Source organism: Podarcis cretensis (assembly GCF_951804945.1).
Source record: "Podarcis cretensis genome assembly, chromosome: 2".
NCBI lineage: Eukaryota > Metazoa > Chordata > Lepidosauria > Squamata > Lacertidae > Podarcis > Podarcis cretensis.
The window spans coordinates 66,916,246-66,935,015 of record NC_137171.1 but is presented as its reverse complement, the minus strand read 5'-3'; the positions used below and the strand labels follow the sequence as shown (position 1 = coordinate 66,935,015).

The window sequence follows — 18,770 nt, the reverse complement described above, 5'->3', positions numbered from 1 at the left end:
GTAACACTTAAAAGTACTTTGGATGTGCTTTTGTATCCAAAAGTAATTTGGATGGACATCACACACAAACAAAATCTCTCACACACCTTATGTTGAGCCCGGACTTGGTTCTCCAATGGAAGTAGGCTTAATAAGTACAAGATTTGTATGAAATTAAGTTGATGAAGAAAAAAATTAGGGCCAAAGAGCTGGTTGCTGTAATTGGAAATAGGCTGTGACTTTAAGACTTAAAGTTTAAGCAATAGGAAGTGACTACATCAAATTAAAACACTGGTTATGTGTCTTGAATGTCTGAGCTTCTAGGGAATGAGCAGCCCCCAAGAAGCTCATTAATAGTAGCTGCAGAAGGGTTCCCTTTCCCATATTAAAATTTGCTTTCATAGCTGAAAATAATGTGCCTCACAAGTTCTCTTCCTGTCTTACAGTTATTTTACATTTCCCTCTAAATAAGATGCACATGAATCTAACTCTTTAGTGGTCTTGGGTGGCACTTGTGAAACTGCATCCAACCATTAGTCTCTTTTGATGGGAGACAGGAAATCCTTTGCCCTGAAAATGAGTTCTGGCTAGCTAGAAGTGACCTCATGGAGAAACAGGAAGTGCCTCATTTGTATACCCTCTAATATTCTTCAGACAAATATAGGGATATTTCTCACTCTCCCCCAACTGACCTTGCTCAACCGCCTCCCATTTTTTGTCCTCTCCCCAACAGAGCATTTCTTCCACCACTTCGCCAATGGGACACACACCCTCCGCCATCCTGAGATCATCCATTAATCTTGATTTTATTTTATTCTTTGGTAGATTTTACAAAAGAAAAACACATACCAAAGGGGCAAGATTAGACATGGTTGCACAGAGTAGACTCTCCTCCTCCTTGCCCATTTCCCAGAAGCCACTATGAGCTGGACAATGGAGGAGGCTGGCAGTGATGGCCATGGAGAGAAAACAGGCTGCTGCCTCGCAGTCACTGCTGCCGCTGCTCAGGACAAATGCCGGCTCATCCTCCTCCCTGAGCAGGGCACTGGTGGGAGAAATAGGAACATTCTGGGATCAAATCAGAAGCTGGGATGGCTTTTGTAATTCCAGGACTGTCCCTGGAAAATAGGGACATTTGGAAGGTATGCATTAGGAACACAGGAAGCTACCTTTTACTGAGGTAACCTGTTTGTTTATCTAGCTAGCATTAGCAGTGGTTCTCTGGGGTCCCGGGCAAATCTTTCACACTACCTCCTACACAAGTCTTCTTCTGTTCCACACATGTGCCCATCTCAAGGTGGCTCCCTCCAGATGTTGTAGACTTCAAATCCAATTAGTCATAGTCAGCCAGCATAGCCGATGATCAGGGATGATGGGAAGGTGTAGTTCAAAACAACTGGAGAACACCACTTTGTGTTGTCCCCCCAGCAGTAGTATATGCGGTTTCTAAGTTATTCGTTGTCCACTCCAGTGTTTCAACACCTGGAAAAACCCTGTGCTTGCAAGTATTTTGCTGCTTGCTACTGTCTGCCTTCAATGTGCTTCGACATTTGCCACAGAAAATTACTGCCTCAAATTATCTTTTCTAAATTAAATATTTGCCACTTTAGATTTTCCACCCCTTGTCATGCTTGCCTAATGAAGAAGAGCAGATGGCGCCAACACATCCCAGCCTTGCAAGGCATTTGGTGTTTTCTGACTGCACAAGTCTGTTTTCTTGTGGGAATGAAAACAAAGGCCTTGCTGGGTGGTGATGGATGTTTCTGACTGTAGGTGTAGACAAACATGCAAATACTGACAAAATATTATCAGTAGCATCAATCCTGCAATTTTTAAAGGAAGAATGCTTATATGTTTGTAAATCAGCATCCTCAGTAATATAGGGCTGCTGATTTTTAGGAAAAATAAAAGTTAACTGTAAAGAAACGATCATGTACTTCAATATAGCCAGACTCCCACCTTGCAAACTCAGATTTGTTTTGCAGTGCCCTTTAAACTACGAAGGTAGATTAAATAGAAATGCTAATCATTGTTGTCACATAATTGTTTTATATCCACCTTTCCATCCTCTATATTTGGAAACCTTTGGGGCTCATGACAACCTCCTCTTCAGCCAGGCCTCTGGCTGATTAATATTTTGCAGCCTTTTAAATGTGTTTGTGAGTTGTTATTTTTCTTTAACTATTTATTTGTGCTTTACTTTAACCTCCATTTTATCTTTTGAACCACCCTGAGATCTTTTGATGAAGGGCAATATATAAATTATTTTATAAATCTCATAAAACAAACCAACAAACAAACTAGTAATTTTATAGAGAACTAAGCCTGTGCAACCTATCACTCAAAGCTTAAAGGACATTTGATTATGTGACGATGCAATGGAAACATTTGGACTTTGCATTAAGATGGTTTGTGGATTATTTTACATCTGTGGTGTCTGAGCCCAAGTTCATGATCTGTTTACATTCTTATGAGCCAATGTCACGAGACAGTCTTAAACCATAGTTTGCTGCTGGCTTACAAATCCTGGCTGGTTAGGGAGCAACAAGCCACAATCCCAGCCTTGGAGCTTACAGGCAGCTAAGCTTAATTGTGACTTCTCTTGCTTGCACCCAGAGGAATAAATTGGGAGCAACTGAGTTGTGTGCACCAGCATCCCTAGTTTATCATGACAAGCACAGCCAATGCCATGTCTTCTCTTCACACAGAATGCTTGGTATTTACTGACTTGAGAGCCAAGTTTTTATGTTGTTTAATTAAACAGTCTATGGCCTTTTAAACTGTGTGTGAGAGAGGTGGTGGTGGTGATTATTATGGTTTGTTTTTGTGTTTTTATCTTGTGAACCACCCTGTGATCTTTGGAAGAAGGGCAGTATTGAAGCTAAAGCTATCCCAGTCCCCCTCATGCCCCCAAACCAGGGAGAAAATGGTGGTCATGCTCCTAAGCCCAACTAAATCTTACCTTTGTTTTTGATAGGTGGGGAACCGGTGTGTGCATGTTTTAAAAAACAGTAGGAAACAGGATGAACATCTACTGTGCCACTGAAGCCTGACAGAGTGTAGGATAAGGTAGCTGAACCATCTTTGTAGTACTCCCCGCCCCCCACTTTAGGCCGCATCCTAAACATTCAGTGCTCATTTGGCTTCATATTTTTGCTCTGAAAATGATGGAAGAAAATGGAGCCACACATTATTTCTTAACAATCATTATTTTATTAATATATTTTACAAGATTGCAGTTGAAATAATTTTAAATACAAATCTTTTTATACAGAAAGTGTAATAAAGTTAAAATACTTCCTTGTGTAATTCATAGCATTATTGCAATGCTTACAAAATTTTGCATAGAGTGTGCAAGGATTGATGTTACTTGATAAAAAAAGCTTTAATTTTTTTCTCACACAATCACACACACACACACACATAAATAAAAATAAAAAGCCAAACAAAATGTGAACTTCATGAAAAATGTGATTTAGAACTTGAACCTTTTGTTGTGGTTTCATGAAAGAGTTGGTGTTTACCATAGGTAAGACAACACATTTTACTATCACAGATGGAAAACTGTGATGGCATATGGGCTGTTTTTATGTTACGTTCACAGACAGATAGGATTCTGGCAGCCGAAATGTCATTGCTTATACCAGCAGAGATTGTATTCTGCTCTCAGTGCTCTGTATGCGCAACATTTTAGTGGATCAACACAAGTAGTTATATGATATGTCGAGCACCAGTATCCAGACAAGGCAAGCTATTAAAAATAAGCTGTAGCTATGGTTGGGAAAGTGACTCCAATACTGCAGTCCCAAGCAAACTTACCTGGAAGCCCCACTGAATCCTGTGGAATGCATATGTTTAGGACAGTTAGCCCCATAAATGGGGGACCTGTGGTTCTCTAGATGTTGCTGAATTACAATTCCCATCATCCCTTACCACTAGCAATAGTCACAGAGGCTGATGGAAGCTAAGCTTCAACAACATCTGGAGGGCCACAGGCTCCTCGCCCCTACTGTGAGCCATTCCACTCCAGGGACATTGCATCCAGGTTGCTGCTCTTAACTCCAAAAGCTCTATTTAAGCAACATCCTTCTCTTCAAAGGCAGTAAACCTCTGGGCACTAGTGCTGGGAATGTACAGGATGTGATGTCCTTCAGGCTCTGCTTATAAGTTTCCTAGCTGGCTGCTGTTGGAAACAGAATGCTGGACTAAATGGCCCTTTGATTTGATTCAGCAAGACTCTTTCTATTTGCAGATTTTTATATTTCAGCTTAAGCAAAAGATGGGGACTGCGGCCCTTCAACTCCCACCAGCCCTAGAGATCAGTGATGATGCAGTTGCTTTCGTCAATGTCTGGAGGGCCACAGATTCCTGATTAGTTCCTTGATTTAAGCCAAGAACTTGAGGGCATTTTCAGATGTGATCCTGAAAGCGCTTTTGAACCTCTCGTCTGACATTTGTGCACATATGTAAAGGCTGTCAATGCAGAACAGGAAGCAGAGAGCAAATTTTAAAAAACAAATGGTTAATTCTATCCAATATAGGGTTTATATTGATGTCATAGATATGAAAACAAACAAACAAAACACCCAACACTACCGCATGGTGTTATGTGTGAAAATTGTTGCAACACAGTTAAGTTGAACAGACTATTGTTTGAAATCCTGAGATCTCAGTTCAGCTGAGCTGAGGACTGGGTTGTAAACAAGGACATACCTAGAGATTGGCCAAGTTGGTCCCTGCCAAGGGTGCAAGATTTGAGCCTTTGGCTCAGAGTGGTTAGGAGCCAGCCCACTCCTCCATTTTTCTGGGTGGAGGGTTTGATAATCTTGCCAAGGGCAAGGGATGGGGGGCACTGATACAGCTCCTTGCAGGGGAGTTCATTGCGCAAGGGAACCTAGGTATGCCTCTGGTTGTAAACAGATGTATCCGCAAGATGAATTTCCCTATGGGCTTGCTTCGCAAGACGAAACGTCTTGCGAGTTCTTGCGAGTTTGTTTCCTTTTTCTTAAAGCCGCTAAGCCATTAATAGCCGCTAAGCCGCTAAGCCGTTAATAGCCGCTAAGCTGCTAATAGCCGTGCTTCGCAAGACGAAAAAACCGCAAGACGAAGAGACTCGCGGAACGGATTAATTTCGTCTTGCAAGGCACCACTGTATAATGTTATATACATTATGCTAACATGGAGCCAATAGCAGCTTAGGGAGAGATTTAGAATGGGAAAATGGTGCAGGGGAAAAGTCTGAAGCTCTCCCCCCAATCCCATTAAAGGTAAAGGTAAAGGTACCCCTGCCCGTACGGGCCAGTCTTGACAGACTCTGGGGTTGTGCGCCCATCTCACTTAAGAGGCCAGGGGCCAGCACCGTCCGGAGACACTTCCGGGTCACATGGCCAGCGTGACATCGCTGCTCTGGCCAGAGCCAGAGCCAGAGCCGCACACGGAAACGCCGTTTACCTTCCCGCTGGTAAGCGGTCCCTATTTATCTACTTGCACCCGGAGGTGCTTTCGAACTGCTAGGTTGGCAGGCGCTGGGACCGAGCAGCGGGAGCGCACCCCGCCACAGGGATTCGAACCGCCGACCTTTCGATCGGCAAGCCCTAGGCGCTGAGGCTTTAACCCACAGCGCCACCTGCGTCCCCCCAATCCCATTACTCTGGTCTAAATCAGAATTTCCAACTCTGCAAAATGTTTGAGATCTGACTGTGGATCCTTTTGATTGCACCTGTTTTGTATGTGGTGTAAATAGAGAGAAAATAGTGAATATTTTCATATCTGCTGTTAAATACTGCAAAATGTATTGAATTAGACCTTTGGCCTGTGTAAATCTAGATCATGCCCCCACATTGAGTCAATGGTGTTTTGTGTTTTACATGACTGCAGTATCACTTCCAGTTCAAAAAATATATTTAATGGCTACAGTTTAGATACAGTAGAAGAGGGTGTGGTGTGGTGGGGGTGGGTGGGAGAAATATTAAACACCCCATAGCTGCTAAATTGTCCCTTGCTTCAAAAGCCCATACCCTTTTGCCCATCTGAATGCATACTTCATTAACAAATACCAGTTAGCAGTTCAGCTTAATAACTTGCTTCTACATTGATACTGATGCTTGCTTGATGGTTGTAAGATGGCAATATTGAGAAAACTGAACAGCAATTGCCTTGGCTATTAATATTATTTAGGCTGTTTGTGCTTATAATTGAGGCATCATTAATATACCACTAAAGCATCAATGATTTCTTGCATTTGTAAGACCAACTAAAATTAGCTAGAGCTGGTGGCTGCAAACTCAGAAAATGGCCAAGAAAAAGGCACTCTTTAAACAAAAATGCTAATTCCTTGTTAGCATATAAAAAACCCTAAGAGTTTTCTCTCTCATATATGAGAGAGAGAGATAATTATATAATGAAACTGCAGGAAGGAGAAATGTAGCAATGTCTTTACTATGGACTCTTGTTATCCAATCTTGTAGGAAAAATAGAATCCCACCCATTTATTTTTTTGTGTGAGATACATTGTTGTGGTTTTTCAAAAACCAAAGCTGCTCAGAGGTGTTACAGATGCTGCTCTGCTATGAAAAAATCTTGTTGAAGCCCATAGAAATAACATTGCTTTAGAAAGCAGTAATACATTCAGGCAGCAGAAACCCTTGGACTATTTTATCTCTTATCAGTGATTAAGGTTTTAGAATGGGGGGAAAAGAAAGCCCACACACGAATGTAGAATAAATTCCTGTAACAACACAAAAGATGTGCCTGCCACAGACTATGCAGCAAACTTATTGTTAGAGAAAATTCAGAAATAGTTCATCCTATGGGAACTTTCTGAAAGGCCCCAAAGCTTCTTTTAACAAGCCCATTTTCTAAGTTGGTGCATGTTTATTTCAAGTGTTTGGTAGCAGGGCACTATGCAAATGTAACATTTTTCTATTTTCCTCCTGCTGCCTACACACTCTGGCAGAAAAACAAAGCAGAATGAACAGCAAGGCAAAGAAATTATTTTAAATTGTTCTTTAGTGGACCTTTTCTTTGAAAACTAAAATTGATCACGAAATGATCAACAATGCACCCTTCTTAAAGGGAAATTATGAGATGTCTCATCTCTCCTTTGAAAAAGGAACATGCTGCTACTGCTAAAACAATGGTACTAGCAAGAAAAGATTTGAAGCAAAAGATGACAAGGTGCTCTGATACAAGAACATGAAACATTTCCAGCACATGGCAGTGCTGCTGGGTTTTCCTAGCGGAATACCATCTGCACCAGTCAAATTAAATTTCCGAGAGATTTTATATCCCTGTAGTTTTGACAGATTTTGCATGGGAAATTTCAGCCTACCTCCCTTCCCCTTGACATAGATATACAGGCCTGCTGTGTTACATAGTCACCTCTTCCACCAAAAAGAAGAAGAGATTTTTGGGCAAGTTTGCTACTCTTTAGATTCAGAAAGCCTCAAGAGATTCCAAAAGCCAGAAAAGGTAAAATCTTCCCCAACCAAATCAAGAGCAAAATATTAAATGGGTTATTCAAACGAAAGGGTGAAATATTTTTAGATGGCCATTCCTCCTTCTTATACCAACAGTATAGGGAATCCAGTTCAAATAGGAGTATTGCAATTGCCCATGGGTACCCAAGTGCAAATAAAGTACACCCCCAAATATATGTTGATACTTTAACATATAGTGGCCAAGTTTGCTTGTCAGGGGAACGATAGATTAGATATCTTAAACCTTTTTAGACTCCGGACCTATTTTTAAACCCAAACATGCATTTGGGGACCAATTTCTTAATCTTGTACCATGTTGGTAGCTGTGGTTGTCACCCACCTAGGATTAAGCTTCAGCCCACTAGTGGGTCTCACCCTATGAGTTGAAGGCCAGCTCACTGTGAACATGCCAAACTAGATTGTTTTGCTCCTCTCTCACACAATGGAGAGAAACAAGTCACAAGCCTTGGCATAACACTCTATCAAAGCCTTTACCAGTAACACCCTAATTGTAGCTTGTTCAGAGGGAAGCAAACCACAATGCCATTTCAGATATAACTCTAGGCTTGGGATCGATTATCATTTGTTCCTTCCTACTGCAAGCTGGTAGGGTAGAGCAAAGTGAAGTAGGAATGATTTGCTACTGCATGATAAACCATAGTTTATGGCTTATTGTGACACATGAACAAGGTGAACAGTCCATAATGTATTCATCTTTTATAGTGTTTCTCAAACTTAGTTCCCCAGCTGTTGTTGGACTACAACTCCCATCATTCCCACCACTGGTCCTGCTGGCTAGGGATGATGGGAGTTGTGGTCCAACAACAGCTGGGGACCCAAATATATGAAACACTGAGAAGGACTTCAGTGTAAGCCCATTGAGTTCTAAGCTGGCTAACAAATAAATACTTCCTAGGGGCACCAACTATAGGGGGCTCTGGGTGCCTGAGTAGCCAACAAAAATGTTGTGCTCAGCACCCATACTACAGGGCCTCCGCACAACTTCAGAGGTTGTGCAAGGCCTCGGAAAGCATCTCTGAGGCCTCACGAGACCTCGGAGATGCTTTCTGAGGTCTCAGAACCTGCTGGGTCACACCTTTGACCTCTGACATAGTTAACAAGCTTAATATTTCTTCACTGAATCCATAAAGTGCTAATGTCTGCAATGTGTCTGGAATAATGTCAGTTTTAGACAGTCCCATGCTGCATTATTAAATACATATAATCTGCCATATCACAGTTCCTCTCACAGCAGTACATCTATTTTTAGAGAAGCCTGGAGCCCATGTATGTCTGTGCATATAACTTGGCCCACTGGGGTGGATACAGATTTAGACATGCGTAGAGATGACCCATTCAGATCAATAGATCTTAAGTTATTTACTGCTAGCTTAAGTCACATTGATTGCAATATGTATACTCTAAATGTGACTAAGTCTGGATCCAACTCATTTGTTGCTGAATCAAACCAAGCCAGAAAGTAATGCAATCTGTTTTCAATGTTGCTGCTGTAAAGGCAGCTGATACTAGCTTTCCACAACATCTTCTAGGTATAAAACCATGCTCTGAAAGCCATAAAAGGTTAGTTGGCACAGTAATTAAGAGCATTTATCTTTATCCATAGCATTTATGGCAGCTTAAGATGTGCTGAATATAACAGCAAAGTCTATTAAGTATTTCAGAAAGAGGCAGCTATAATGCAAGAGGTGTAATATTGCAACGACTTGAGGTCAATGACAACATTTCCATTTACTTGTGACAATCAGGCCAAGAACCAGATCTTAAATCCTGATGGAGAAAATCCCTGGGATATCTACTACAGGCATGTAAGCCGATGGTGTATCTTACATTGATTTCAGTGCAAGCAGGTTCAGCATCCACCTTTGCTTCTCCTTGGCAACCAGAGATAAAGATAAACTGCCATCTGGGAGAAATCCCAATGTGGAGGAAAACTGAAAAATTACGTTATTGGGATATGAGTGAGGACAGTGTCTGGATAACCTATGCCGTGAAAATGAACATGAAACTGAAGAAAATAAAAATAAACTAAGAATACCACAGGGCCCACTTACCTCTGTTCATTAAATGGAAATTAAATGCACAAGTTTTTCAAATAGAAAATGCAGACAGCTGTTCTGGTGACCAGTCCCTGTGTTGTCTCCCCAAGTGACAATATGTCAGCAGTCCTTTTAAAGCAGCATTTCCCACAAGACTGCCTACTCTTTTAACACCGGAAGTGGAAAGGATAGAACACAAAGAAAAGCCAATATTGTAACAGAATAACAAACAATTGATAACAAAAACAATAGTTTAAATGTACCTTAAAACATACAGGTCTCAGTTGTGTCCATCTACAGAACATTTTTTTAAAATCACAACCATGTTGCCAGTATGCTTCCCGGCACAGATAATCTTCCAAACTTTACACTGGAAGATATTTTGAGTTAACAAAATCTGATATACTTGTGTATACAGACTGATAATACTTTTATCTTTTAAAAAAACTACAATATACTTACACCAGAGACCTGTATGTTTTACAAATTCTTTTAACAACTGAGATTTGAAATAAATAGCTGTAATTTTTTTTTGTTATTCCTTTGGTAAAGGCAATAAATAGGGCACAGTGATTTTTAATTTATTTTTTTTTGCTTGTGATCTATCTTTCCAACACAATGCCTGGGTTCATTTTTGCACATGTCATAGATGTTCTTTAAATAATGTTTCCCATGAAAACATGACTGATTTGACTAAAGTGTCCATAACACGGGCATGATACAAGGATCTGTTTCATCATTAGATCACATGTATGGCACTCAGTATTTATAGGCATGGCTTCTTGTCACACCAAACTATTGCTGTTCAGAAATGTCTGCCTACAGAGTAAAATTCCAAAGCCAGCATAGGTTTATTTATTGCATAAGCCCTAATCAAAAGGTTTAAGCATCCTTTAACTTTCATGCTTGACTTTTGTTGGGTTCTAAAGAGTTGGGGGGGGGGGTGAGAGGAAATGGGAGGTGCTTATGTGTCAAACCATGTCCTGTTCTACCCAGTTTGTTTTTAAAAGGAAAGGGTTCTAGTAACTGGCAAAGGAGAGTTTTAATAGTTGCTAACAGCTGCCTTTTGTAGTAAGCAGGGTGGCTATTTGTGGAACTGGTGGCAAGCTGTAAAGGTCTCCCATGCTAGTATAGGGTGAATCTTTTAAAAGAGGCCCCATGGAACATGCGTACTCTGTATCCACGGGGCCTCTTTTAAGGACTCACCCTGTATAAGATAAATTAGGACCAGTAATTAAGCAAGCATGGATGGGGAAGCTGCAAGCCTCCAGCTGTTTCTGGGCTACAACACCCATCTTCCCTGGCCACACTGAGTGGGGTTTTGGGAACTCCAATAACATCTGTAGGGCTTACAGGTTCCCCATCTCTATCTAAAAGATACTTGATTCTTATTGGTAGCATCATTTCCAACATCCTACCTCCTCTCTGCATACTACCTCAACTACCTAAGTGCAGGCAGTAACTAAATTTGTAACTTTAAAGTTGCAAGATCAGGACCCAAATTAACATAAAAAATGAGCTCTCAGAAAGATAAGCCCTTCAGAAACAAATACACAAAAACCTAAAGACACCAATAGTTCATTTCAAAGGAACCTAATTTCATTGTCTTGTTTCATTATCAGTAAAATTAATGGGGGGACGAAAGATCAAACAACTCTGTTACATGGCAATATGTATATTTTCTTTGCAGTGCTGAGCCCATTTATCAACCTGACAAGTATTCCTTAATGAAATGGCCTTACATGTGATCATTGCTCAATAAGAAAAACAAGGGAATTTTTTACCACAATACCCCCAAAACCTCTGAAGATTCAGTCAGACCTCCAGGATTAGCTTTGGAGTTCAATACCCAGGTTAAAACATGTCAGAGATGTGGATTTTCTCCAGGTGCCCCATAGTCTATGCATTTCTAGTGACTCTACTTCATGTTGCTTTAAAAGCTCTCATTCATCTCTCAAAGATTGCAACCCCATCATTCTCTTCAGTCCAACATGCCAAATAAAACTAGTTTCAATAATAAGTATGATGTGCTTCTCCTTGCTGAGTGCATTGACTTAAGGCATAGGCACAGGTCTCCCTCCTTGAACAGAGATGGTGTATAGTCCTGCGTCCCAATACAATGGTTATCCCGGGTGACCCCCTTGGATTTAAGTACCAGGTAAAAAATAAGAATATTAATGACAGGAGCCATTCAGTTAGGTCTGAAGTCCTAACAGTGTCACTAAAGGCTGCAATCTTAAACAAACTTACTGTGAAATAAGCCTCATTGAATACCTGGGGACTTACTTCTGTGTAAACATACCTAAGAGTGCATACCTAAGAGTGTTAATATATTATAATTTCACCTTCCACCAAAAGTGCACTTCACTGGTGTCTTCAAGCCTTATTTACCGCTAACCTGAAGCACCTAAGTACAGTATTTAGTAATGGCTTAATCCAAGCATCATTGAAATGGGTGTGTCTTCCAAACTGACTTCATCAGTCTTGCTATCAAGTTCTTAGTTCTCTCTAGCCCACAAAGAAATTCAAGGAAATGGCTTAAATGAAAATATAACAAGGTTGCTTATAAGTGTTGTCTACCGATTTTTACTTAAACTTAGGGTTTTTGGATAGGTTCCAATATATCTGTATGTTTTTGTTTTCTAAATTACAGAAATGCATGTGGGAGTTATTTATGAAACCATTTTTCATAAATTGTGTGCTACATCTGATTTGTGATGCTGTTAATATTTCCATTTCATAGAGGATTCCTTTAGAGAAAACAATGTCCTGTGGTAAAACATATTGTAGCACAAGTTTTTTGTGCTACAAAAACTTGTTAGTCTTTAAGTGCCACAGGACTCTTTGTTGCTGTTGCTACAACAGACCAACATTACCACCTTTTCCCTAGTTCCTGTAGGGAAGTGTGCCTTGGGTTCAGCTTTGAAGGGAACTCACTGTACTGCTTTTCAGTGAACTGACTGTGTCATAACCAATGCAAACCACTAAAAAACTTCTTGAAAATAAGCATCTCTGGTAGTGCAACTGTCAAAACAAAAGAAAAATACATTGACTTTCTATGGCTCACCCCACAACACTTTATACCATTAATTTAGTTAACTTGTTTTTAAAAATTCACATTTATATACCACCTTTCTAGCCCAAGGGCCCCAAAGACATGGACCCTTTACTTTGCCAAGTTCCATCAGATATATTCCCATTCAGTACTGTAATAACAAAAAAGCATTTCCAGAAACTAAGGAATGCTTTTGTTTTCAGAAACTGAAATGTTGACAGCAAAGGGCGAACCAGACACCTGTCAGTTGTCTTCTTCCTGTATTTTTGTATGTAAGGTGGCCATCTTGCCTTTTAATCAGAAACAGATTGCTTTGTGCTGACATTAAGAGTTTCTCTGCACTTTCTGTACTTTTTAAAAATGTTTTGCTGTGGGTCAAATGGACATCCCATCCCATGCTACTTGCACAATCTATTCTAGTTCCCTGGTCATCTGCACTGTAGACAGTAATGGTCCTGAGAGCAGCATGTTTGGAATAGTTGAAAGCTGAACATTATTAATACAAGGTTCTCCTTTGCTGAATCATTTTCTTCCTTCCATGGGACCATTTTTTCCTACTCTTGCTGAAATGGGAAAGCAATTGCTTTTTCCTGAAGATGCACCTATGAGATGCACCCACGCTCTCTCTGGATGGACTACAGAGGCAGAAATGCCAGGACACATCTCAGCCAAATGTGTGAGAATAGATCCTAGTGCTCCTTTTCATGATTACAACCACATGCTTGTCCATGTGGCCTTTAGCCCTCATAAACAGTATCTTGAATGGACTTTACAGCTTATCATAAAATGGCTTGCAACTCTTAACTCCTCCACTGATATGACTCAGTTATTTGCTTCCTTGATGTGCTGTCTGTGTTATCTTTGTGTTGTCCTCGCAGCTCTGCCTCCCACCTATAGGCACTGAGGAATCCTCTTAAGCCAGATGTACTTATGAACAGTGCTCCATGTGATTGGAAGTCCCAGTAACACAGGGCTACTGGTTGTGTGGAGGACTCTCCACAAGCACTGCCAGCTTTCCATTCACGCTATGACATGGAGGTTGGGAGCAGAGCCAGGAAGATGAGCACAACGTCAAGGGCATTTAATCACACGGAGGCCCTTTAAATGCATTGAATCCCTTCACCCAGATAAAATGTGAATGAAGGAGCCTTTTTATGTCATCGAGGTGGCTGCTATCAGGCCTAGGATTATGGAGAGTGCTGCAGAACACCACTCTTGCAATATTTGCTTCTAATTAAAAATGAACAGTGTGTAATTTAACCACAGGTGTCTTGGAGCACCCTAAGCAGTAGGTAATTTTGTCATCATATCTGATGGATTTTCATGGCAGGATAATAATCAGAGATGCTTGTCTCATCATGCTCTCTTTAACCGGGCCGTTTACTCTTTGCTTTGAAGTAACTGTAAATAACAAGAGAATCTCATTTCTACATACCAAAACCGTGGTTCTCAAAGTGGAAGGGGGTGACATCCCCTAAGGAGGGGAAGGCAGCAGTTAAACAATTGTGATATCCTACTGTCTGAACATTTCTGAGCCTATTATGGGTTATGAAGTGAGGTACCAATGCAACTCACCTCCTCATAGTTCTTCCTGGGTATTAAACTGATTGATAATTCTTATGAACATTTTTTGTTTGGTTCCTTGCCTTTGATGTTTCTACTTTCAGGCCTAGGTTGAGAAGGAATGGTACAAGCTGAGCTGCCTTTTTTCGGGTGGGGGTGTGTCTTTATCTTAGGGTTATTTCACACATGACATTGTACCTACACAAGTGTACATGAATTAGAAAAGACATAGGAACCTTGTGTACATCATCATGTGTGAAGATCACATACCAGTCTAGTTTTCATAGACACAATGGAATGCCATAATTGCAGAGCCAAGTATCTGTACATGTGGCAGATCAAACATGGGTGCAGTCTTGTTAAATGACATCTTTCCCGCCCTATTTCCATGCAGGTAAAATGTCATGTGTAAAGTACAACTAAATTTGGAAAGGCTTGAAAGCATTTTCTTGACTGATAGAGGCTTGCTATGACACAATTTGAATACTCCTGGAACGATCTGGATCCAATTTGCACATTTTCAAATTTTGATGTGGGAGCAATAAATGCTACACAAAGAGGGTCACCCTGGAATTTCTTGTACTGAAACTTCATTTTACACAAAGGATATATATATATATTTATTTATATCTATATATATCTATATATTTATATATTCACACGCACACACACGCACACGCACACAAAAGTCTTTGATAGGCTTTCTGTGTTCTAGTAAAAATAGTTGGCAGCTGCTATCTGAGAGGCCAAAAAAAGGCCTTTGTGCTGCCAGCTATGCCTGTCACAAACAGTCTCTCTCAAAGGCAGACACTTGTCTTTATCTGGCAGGTGGAACTACTTCCTGCTTGAGACAGGAATAACCTCCCGTTGGGACACACACAAAGCTCGTAGATTTTTTGCCTGGATCCAGTAGAGGAGAAGGATCCCAGAGGCAATCTAGGTAGTTTGATATTTGCAGCCTCCAACGTTATCTGCAGAGGAAGAGAGAAAATAAATTAGCATTGAAATGGATTTGTCGGCCCTTCGATTTAAAACGTTCAGTGGGAATTGACTGAAGTTCGCTCTATAACACACACATACACACATCTGCTTATTTCTTACACAAATAAAGTCAGCTAGAGCTATAGTATAATCTTGTATATATCTGGATGCTATGTAAAAGTTACATATAGTACTGGTCTGCCACTCACTATTCGTGCTCCATATAAATCTTGCATTCACCAATTCATGTGTAGATACAGGCAGAGCTTACTGTTCCCCTTTCTACTGTCTGGCAAATGAGTAAAGTGCTGTGTCATTCTCTATTCCAATGAATGCAGGAATAGTGGATAGGATATAGGATTCACATTTACCAGACACTAGCAATTATTTCCCAGAGCTAGCTTAAGTTTTGTGCACTTCTTGCATTTTGTTGTGTTTGCTGGATAATTAGGTAAAGGTAAAAGTAAAGGACCCCTGGACGTTTAAGTCCAGTCAAAGGCGACTATGGGGTTGTGGTGCTGATCTCGCTTTCAGGCCGAGGGAGCCGGCGTTTGTCCACCGACAGTTTTCTGGGTCATGTGGCCAGCATGACTAAACCGCTACTGGCGCACGGAGGACCGTGACAAGTGCCAGAGCGCACAGAAATGCCGTTTACCTTCCCACCGCAGCGTTACCTATTTATCTACTTGCACTGGTGTGCTTTCAAATTGCTAGGTTGGCAGGAGCTAGGACAGAGCAACGGGAGCTCATCCCGTCACAGGGTTTCAAACCGCCGACCTTCCGATTGGCAAGCCCAAGAGGCTCAGTGGTTTAGACCACAGCGCCACCTGCGTCGCACTGGATAATTAATAAAATGCCAGCACACTAAAAGGACAGCTGTAGAGCCTACTTATTATATTCATGTTAAATTTCAGAAACATTAAAAAAAAATCAGAAATTAGTTTGGAAGTTAAGCTTCCCAGAACTAGAGAACTGAGCCACTTTTGGTAGGGTACCTCTTTTTGCTTTTTTGCTGAGGGACTCTCTGAATATGTGTAGACTGCCCCCATATCTCCACTCACCCCTGAATATTTACAACCACCTCCCACACATTTGGAAATAAAATGAATGGCATCTAGGCCAGAAGGAACATTCTTTAATAAGTTTCATTTTTCAAATTAAGCATCAAGAGCCACATGTGTTGTTTTCTCTGAAAGTTATCTCTGAGCTGTAAAGTGGGAATCAAGCATTCTACCTTTTGCAGAACAAGAAAACAAAAAATTAAAATAATGTTCATTTCACATTATATTGCAGCTGCTCTAAAGTTCTTAAATAGCAGATTTACAAATAAGTCCCTTAATGAACAATACTCTGAGATACTTTGGGGACAACGGTTGGGCTATAATCCCAGACTCTTTAAGCATCTTCAACAGCGGAAAGGTTTGTTCTGACATATTCCTTTCCTTCAAATAGGAAAGTGATGCTCAGCTTTACAAATCAATACAGGTGAGTTAAGTGCTCCTCATTGGAAAAATGCATGATATAAGATTTAATTATGCTAGTCAAGTAAATCTCACTTTAAAGTGACAAGGAAGAAGAGAATTTAGTAGTACTGCACATTTTTACAGCTGCATAAATCTGTTTCACACAACCAATGCTATTATCCCAGCACTTTAAAACTAATGAATCACCTCGCCATTCTGTATAGAAGGAATGTAGTCTGCATACAATGAGTTCCATCATTCCTTCAAGGAGCTCTAACACACATGCTAAACCTACCACTTCTTTTTAGCTGCAGTGCTAAATAGAATTGCTTAAGTGAACACCGTCATCCCATTTTTTAAACCTACAAACTGCCTGAAGATACTGCACACTGTACAACAGTAATTAAAAATAAAAGGCTCTCATGGAAGGTCCAGATTATTCACTTGGAGATTTACTTAGCGTTCTACCTACCTCTCCATCTTTGGATTCCAGCTTGAGCTCTGTCCTACATGTAGCTTCCAAGTTGCCAGCTTCTGCATTGATTTCAACTCCCTTGGGAGCCTCCATCACCAGAAAGCGTGTTGGTGACTCAAGTCTGAAACATCAAGAAGGGTTCATATTACTTCCTTTATTTCTCCTGGAAACTTGTTTGTAATAGAGAACTATATGTATTCCTTGAATTTAATAGGCTCCATTACGACCCGATGCTAAGATGCAAAAGAGCATGCCCACTAAACCACATTTTGATGTTGTTGCATCTCACACCTCTCTAACAACGAATCTGTGACTAAGTTCTATCTTTATAGAGTGCACGTCTGTCCCATTAACATGATCTAGTGTTAGGTTTGTATCAGATTACAGTACATTTCATTCATGTTACTGTTCCTTAAGAAGGCATGTGGCATTCTGAACACCAGTTTGCATCAGTTTAGAAGGGGGTATTTTAAAGGTCTAACAGTTTATATTTCCACACTTTACTTTGCTGCATATTTTGTGATTTTAAATCTCTGCTGGAGTTCTTGCACCAAAGAGTTCTTGCCCCAAACTAGATCTTGGCATCCAGGAAATTCTCCTTTTTTATTATACCTAGCATTTTATCTTTTAACCAAAATGCAAATAGAAAAACAAGCAGCAAACAACAAACCCAGACTAGAGCAGCAGTTTCAGACTAGAACCCCCCCCCCTTTTTAGCTCTAACCTCCGTCCTTTATACTGCATATATATACTGCATTTTTTTTATAATTCATCACTTTCTTTCCCCTACTCTCTTAACCTCTACGCCTTTCTTCTCCTCTCTTTTTCCTTTTCTTAAAAAAAATGAAAGGGAAAATTGCAGTGATGCTACTGGGTGATCTAAATTGGGTTGGTGTACAACCCAACTGTGGATCCTGATCCACCAAACAAATATCAAAGCACATTCATTGTTTATCTGCCTGTCTTACTGTTTCATGACTAGTCTTAACAGCAGTGCAAAAAGTTCTGCTTAACTTCCCAGAATCTTTAAAATTCATGTTTAGGACATTGCAGTCTTAAATCAAAACAGCCAGTGGCAACCATGTACCTCCTTAGGAAGTGCCTTCAGATTATCACTGAAGCTCTGCAGAAGTAGTCATCAACAAAAAAGCAAAACTTTATTTTTCCTAGCTTGTTTGAAAACTTGCAGTGTAATTTATTGGAGGTCAGCATATCAGTATGTTCTGTAGTTTCAGAGGAATTCATTCTGTTGGAGCAGTCATTACTTATCCAGATTTCTAGTTTTCATTTCCTGCATCATACACAACCTCATTAATCATTCCAAAACGAGGACAGCAAAGATCATATTTTCTGCATTACATCTGCCTCCAGCAGCACAGACTATGGTGCTTCCTTTGCTTTCCTAAGTAGATAGGAAATAAATATTTTCAAATATTCAACACATCCCAAACTTTTAAATTTTTCCCATTTTTCAATTTAAGGACAGATTTTGAAGCAAAATTGAACTCTCATTTTCAATGTGAAATTAATTCTTAGCTGAAAGTTCAACTATGTTAGGCATTCTGATATATCTTGATTTTTCTTTTTTTCTTTTTAAAATGGGCTTCTAATATGAAATCTTATAACCTGCTGACTCTTAAATACTAGTAATTCCCACTGCATGTGATCTAACAAATCTTATAAAATGTTATTATATGTCAGCTATCAAATACTATTGCA

At 40.2% G+C, this 18,770-nt stretch overlaps 1 protein-coding gene across 2 annotated transcripts in view; it reads right to left on the bottom strand.

Moving 5' to 3' along the window:
- Positions 1–3,169: 3,169 nt before the first annotated feature.
- SGCD (sarcoglycan delta) overlaps positions 3,170–18,770 on the bottom strand; it is a 404,733-nt gene continuing 389,132 nt past the window's right edge. For both annotated transcript variants that reach the window (XM_079968328.1, XM_079968327.1), the window contains 2 exons: positions 17,049–17,172; positions 3,170–15,103 (listed from right to left, as the gene is read on the bottom strand). In XM_079968328.1, coding sequence (XP_079824454.1) covers positions 14,930–15,103; positions 17,049–17,172 — 298 coding nt within the window. In that variant the 3' untranslated portion in view covers positions 3,170–14,929. The remainder of the gene's footprint in view (positions 15,104–17,048; positions 17,173–18,770) is intronic.